The sequence below is a fragment of the Myotis brandtii genome, unplaced genomic scaffold (genome assembly GCF_000412655.1).
Source record: "Myotis brandtii unplaced genomic scaffold, ASM41265v1 scaffold78, whole genome shotgun sequence".
Taxonomy (NCBI): Eukaryota; Metazoa; Chordata; class Mammalia; order Chiroptera; family Vespertilionidae; genus Myotis; species Myotis brandtii.
The window spans coordinates 1,566,865-1,572,371 of NW_005371131.1; the positions used below are offsets into that span (position 1 = coordinate 1,566,865).

A 5,507-nucleotide genomic window follows, 5' to 3' on the forward strand; every position below is an offset into this window, starting at 1 on the left:
GGGAGGGAGGAGGAAGAGAGACAGAGAAGCTTGACCTTGCTCAAGGTCAAGGGAGAAGATAGGCAGTTCACGCGTTTTCCTGGCCCCCTCTCCTTGGCTTTGCAGAAATGAGTGTGGAAAACACAGAGGCTGGTGGGAGAAAGGCAGGGCAGGAAGGAAGGCAGACCCTCTCCTCCCACGTGACCCCCAGGCCCGCAGGGTCTCAGCACACCTCCCTAGGCCTGCTGACATCCCAGGGGGGCAGTGTCAGGTAGTCCTGCTGCTTCAGGGCTTTGAAGAGCTGAATGGCGGGCACCTGGGGAATGGCCGGACAGGAAGGCTTCTTGGCCGGGAAGCCCTGGTCCAGGTCCCTGATCTCAGGACAGGGTCCAGGAGAAGAGGACTTACTCTGGGGGGACAAGGGGCCAGACCCCACGCCGGGGAGGAAGCAATAGTCACCCACCTGCTGCAGGACCAGGAGCCCCTCGGGGTGCGGGGAGACTGGGGTCACATCGACCCGGGGTTCCCTCGGGCTCAGGACGTGGCCGCTGGCTGCAGGAGGGGCAGGGCTGCCCAGAGGGGACTTAGGGGACTGGCCCATGGTGGAAGGGAGCTCCACATAGCTGTCAATCACTGATTTCACGGGGGCGGGGCCTTCCAGGGGCCCTCGTGCCAGTCTGGGACAGAGGCTGTGGTTCTGCTCTGAGGGGCGGCCTGGAGGAGGGACCCGGGAGGCAGATGGTGCCTCTGTGGGTAAGGCGAGTGCCAGGTCTGCGGTGGTGACATAACCAGAGGCCACGATGCTGTCCGCAGGTTCCCCGGACACAGCTGTGGGGCTGTCCTTCAGGCCCTGACCACCCACCAGCAGCCCAGGAGCCTGAGGGACAGGGCCCGCCCCAGTCTCCATGGAGGGGCTCCCCTCCGCCCCCCCGCAGGGTCTCCTCTCCACACCCCTGGCCTGGCCCTGTCCCATCACCTGGGCCAGCGGGACCAGCTGCACCTGCTCCCCTTGGGGCAGGCACAGGTACTCCAGGGACCCTGGGGGCAGAGGCTTCTGGCTCCCACCCATCTGCGGGGCCTCCTCCTGGCCCAGGAGGTCCGGCAGGGAGAGGCTGTGGGGCGGCCCCAGGTAGGGGCCGTTGAAGTGGAAGCCGGAACCCTGGCTCTCAGGGCTGCTCGAGGGGGCCGACAGGCAGGGCGCGGGGCTTGGGGGCAGCTCCGTGGGCAGGTCCGAGGCTGCCGGAGTCGTGTAAGGCTCAGATGGTGAGTCGTGGGCATTTTTAGGGTCCTCCACGGTGAGAGGGGCATTTTTAGGGTCCTCCACGGTGAGAGGTGACACCTCGCTGTGCATGCGGTCTTCAGGAAACACCCTGTGGGGAGAGCAGGTGTGAGATGTTGGGACACCCTGGGCAGACACCTCAGCTCATGCGGGAGGGGCTGGGGGGGGTGCTGGGACCAGCAGGGCTCACAGAGAACACAGAGGGGGCGAGGCGCGGTAGACGGGGACCCTAGAGCAGGGAACCGGCTGTGCTCCACCTCCCTGTGGGCCTGGCCCTCCAGCCTCCACACTCTTGCTGAAGGTCCTCTCCCAGGTGTGTCCCTCTCACCCTCTGCTCCTTGCCGGGCCCAGCCTCAGGGCCCAGGCCGATGCCCATGCTGTCATTCCCTCCGTCCTCACCCGCAGCCTGCAGTGCCCTGTCCTGGGGGTTAGCAGTGCTGGCGGCTCAGGTGCTGACCCCAGGAGGCCGAGGCAGTGCGGGCTATCCCCAGGCACAGAGAGGTCACCTGTCAAACCTGAGCTCTGGCTCTCGCTAAGCTGGGAACCAGGAAGTTCTCCAGCTGTCCCACTGGGATGCTTCTTGCTCAGTGCCAACCGCCTCCTTCGGCCTCTCCACCCTGAGCCACAGGTGACAGGCCACCTCCTCTGACCTCCCCTGTGCACGCTGGGGCCACCCTCCCGCCTCCCAGGGATCCCAGGCCCAGGCACTCACCCCTCCAGCCCAGGGAAGCGGCTGCCCCATGGCCCCTTGTGTGCGGGGCTCCTTCTGGTGAGGGCTGACACGCCGCCTGGGGGCCAGCGCCCCGCACTCACGTCCTAGAAGAGAGGGCGTTTGTGCCTGTGGGTGTGGGACCGCGGGCTGGTGTTGGTGGAGGGAGGGCTGTGGGGGAGGCAGGGGATTCAGTGAGTCCCCGGAAAAGGGGGGTAGCTCAGCATGGTCAGGACCAGACACAGCCTCTGACACCAGGAGGGGAGGCCAGAGAGGGGCTGGGACTTCCTGGGGTCCTCTACCCCAGCACTGAGGACAGGGACCCTGCTCTGGTGAGCCTGCTTATTGGGGTGTGGCTGCCTCCAGAGTCACCCCCTAGTCTTCCCACACTGGCCTCGAGACCCTCCCCACCCTCGTTCCCTCTGCGGTCCCCTCGGCCTCCTGTGATGCGCCCAGCCTCATGGCCCACCCTCCTCAGTCCTTCGTGGAGTGTCCCTGTCTCATCCCCACCTGCCTTCTGCCTACAGTGACCTTTCCCCTGGGCCACCTGGATCCTGCTGTCCTGTCCTCAGAGAGCCTTCCTGCCTCCCACCGCCTGCCTGCCTTCCTGAGCCCAGCTGTGCACTCCTGGCATCCCCACCCTCAACCCTCTCCTGCCCCACGGGGCCCCTGACAGCAGGGCCCCTGTGCACTGCGAGGCCGGGGGTCTTCAGGGATGAACTCACAGGTGCGGGCCTTGCTCTCAGAGCCTCCCAGCCCCTCCCCTGGCCACCTGTGCCCCACTCTCCACGCCCCCAGGAAGGGGAGGAGGACATGGGCACGGGGACATGGGCACAGGGCAGAGGAGCCTTTCCCACCACAGCCGCCCTGCCGCAGGTCCTACCTGGAACAGTTGGCTCTTACTGGGGTTGGGGATTTTCTCCTCCCACTTGTGGGTCAACCTGGAAAGACAGCAGGGAGGTGACAGCCACCTGAGACCTCAGCAGCTGCCCATGTTCAGATACAGGGGGTAAACTGAGGCCCCAGGAGAGGGTGAGATTTGCCCAGGAACCCCCAGGGAGTGGGTGGCGGAGTAGGGACTGGAGGGATCCGCTGTGGGATCCCTGTGGCCCCTCTAGGGTCCTGGGTACGCCCACCCCAACTCATCATGGAGCCCCCTTACCTGTACCCGTACGTGCCACAGAAACGCAGGGCCAGGAGTAAGGCCAGGGTGGTGAAGACTAGGACGAGGGCCAGGCCCCACGTGGGCAGCACTTCCGGCAGCCAGGAGAGAAAAAGGAGCATTAGCACCCGGGAGGGAAAAGCTGGAGGCTCAGGTAAAAAGTGAGGACGAGTGAAAGTAGCAGGGAGATGGGGAAGATAAGAACGCAGACCCAAACCTTCCCAGCTCAGACCTCTGTCCGGAGGCCCTGATGTTTGTGGGTGGTAACTAGAATTTTGTGCTGAGTGGTCACTGGTTAGTGGCGGACACAAAGGCTAATGAAGCCATGGGTCATATTAACAGAGGACTAAGGTCCCATGTGAGGGAGGCATGATGATGAGACCTGCTCCTCTCTGCTCTCAAGGCCTCATCCGCAGTCTGTGTTGTACAGCAGGCGTCATTTTTCAATGACTAGTGTCCCCTGGGAGGAAAGGATGCTGGGGTGGGTGCAGTCACACCTCTGTGTCTACATCGCCCCTGCCCTCACCCCAGCTGGGCTGTAGCGGGAAGGGAGGGTGTGTGTCGGGGGGGGGATGACATACCCCACTCAGTGTCCCAGGAGCTCTCCTCGCTCCACTCGCTCCAGATCCCGCTGTAGCTTTTGTAGGGCTTGACCCTCACTCTCGCCTGGTACCTGGTGGAGGACTCCAGAGGCGGCAGCGACAGGACGCGCGTGTTCTGGAGGGGCTCTGTCTTGCTCTCCTGCGGGGCAGGCGTGTCAGCAGGTGGCTGAGGCGGAGGCAACTTCCGAGGATCATGTAGGCACAGCTGCAAACCCCTCCCAGCCCGGGTCTCTGCTACCCGCCAGCCCCCACCCCTCGCTGTGGTTGCATCCTCAGGTCTGAGGCAGGACCGCTCCCACCAAGGAGTGGTCCCTCCTTTAGACAGAGAGAGGGAGAGAGAGAGAGAGAGAGAGAATTCCCACCAAGGAGTGGGCCCTCCTTTAGACAGAGAGGGAGGAAGAGAGAGAGAGAGAGAGAGAGCACTCCGGGTGGGCCCTGGGATCACACCTCTTGCAATGCGCCCCTGTGACATTAAGGCCCAGAAACCCTAAGGGGTCACACAGTCCCATCCTCTTCTTGAGACCCCTGGTCCTCCCAGCTCCCCGGGGGCAGCCTGGACCCCAATTATGGCCTCTCAGGAATGCAGTGCAGGGTGACTGGATTCTGAGCTCTGAGACGGGGTTTAGGTGCCTGGGGCCTAATCCCAGACCCACCCCCTCCTGGCCTCGGTTTCTCCATTTCCAGTCCGCAGGTCTGGGACTGGCTCCGAGGTTTCTGGTCTGGCCTCTGTGGAGCCCCAGGTTCTGCACACGGACCCAGGGCTGCCTGGGGGTGGGGACCTGGACGGAGCCCTGGGCTGGGGCCCTGCCTGCTTCACCGGGAGCGGCTCTGCTCTGGGCGGCTGCACCGCTATGTCCGGAGGAGGTTCCTCTGCAGAAGGGTCCCCTCTGTGGCTTTTGAAAACCCTTCATCCAGCACCTCTCTGCCCTCCCTGCCCTGCCGTCTAGGTTGCCTCCGGGGTCACAGGTGTTAATTTTGACCGAGTCACTTCATCTCCCTGAGCCTCAGGGTTGTGATCACCAAGTCCCTGTGGCTTCCTCGGACTGGTCACCTGCAGGTGGCGCCTTCCAGGTGTTGTCTCACATGCCTCCCCCCAGCAGGCCCCTCCGGGCCCCTCACCTCCCAGGAGGCTGTGTCTTTCTTGTACTGGACCTCGAAGGTGTACTCTATGTGATCATAGAACATCTTCACTTCCCAGCGCAAAATGTAGCCGTCTCTGCCCTGGGTCACGTTGAGCGTCGGGGGTGCCATCTGGACTGGAGGGAGGAAACATTTAGGGAACATCTTCTTAGCATCCCTCCCCTGGAACATTCCCTGCCTTCCATGCTGGTCACAGGTGCTGTCATCACCGGCCCCAGCACCCCAGGTCCCGCCTACCTCGGGCTCTCTGCACCCCCATTTCACCACGTCATCCGATTGGACCTGAGCGGCCCTGTTCTTGGCCGAGGCCGAGATTCACTTGTTTTGTATCGAGGTGACGCCACGCATGGGTCGCTCATCGCATTTCAGTAAAAATAAAATCACTATCATGGGTTCTAGTCTAGAGCCGGGACTGTTCCGGGCACTAACAGACATGCTCGCTCTGCACGAATTACCATCCACGTGTCACAGACAGAGAAAGTGAGCCCAGACAATTAGGCTCTTGTCAAGGTCAGGCAGCTAGCATGGAGCAGAGGCCAAGGTTGCAACCTGGCCGATCCCCAGACGGGACACAGGAACCCTGAGTTTACACGGTTTATACAAGGAGACACAGCAGCCCCACCCCCCCCACTCCCT

At 63.1% G+C, this 5,507-nt stretch overlaps 1 protein-coding gene across 1 annotated transcript in view; it reads right to left on the reverse strand.

Annotated features, from left to right (window-relative positions):
- Window positions 1-10: 10 nt before the first annotated feature.
- CSF2RB (colony stimulating factor 2 receptor, beta, low-affinity (granulocyte-macrophage)) overlaps window positions 11-5,507 on the reverse strand; it is an 18,141-nt gene continuing 12,644 nt past the window's right edge. The window contains exons 9-14 of the mRNA XM_014530850.1: window positions 4,851-4,990; window positions 3,711-3,870; window positions 3,130-3,220; window positions 2,851-2,908; window positions 1,971-2,074; window positions 11-1,349 (exon numbers count right to left, since the gene is read on the reverse strand). Of these exons, the coding sequence (XP_014386336.1) occupies window positions 203-1,349; window positions 1,971-2,074; window positions 2,851-2,908; window positions 3,130-3,220; window positions 3,711-3,870; window positions 4,851-4,990 (1,700 nt within the window). The 3' untranslated portion in view covers window positions 11-202. The remainder of the gene's footprint in view (window positions 1,350-1,970; window positions 2,075-2,850; window positions 2,909-3,129; window positions 3,221-3,710; window positions 3,871-4,850; window positions 4,991-5,507) is intronic.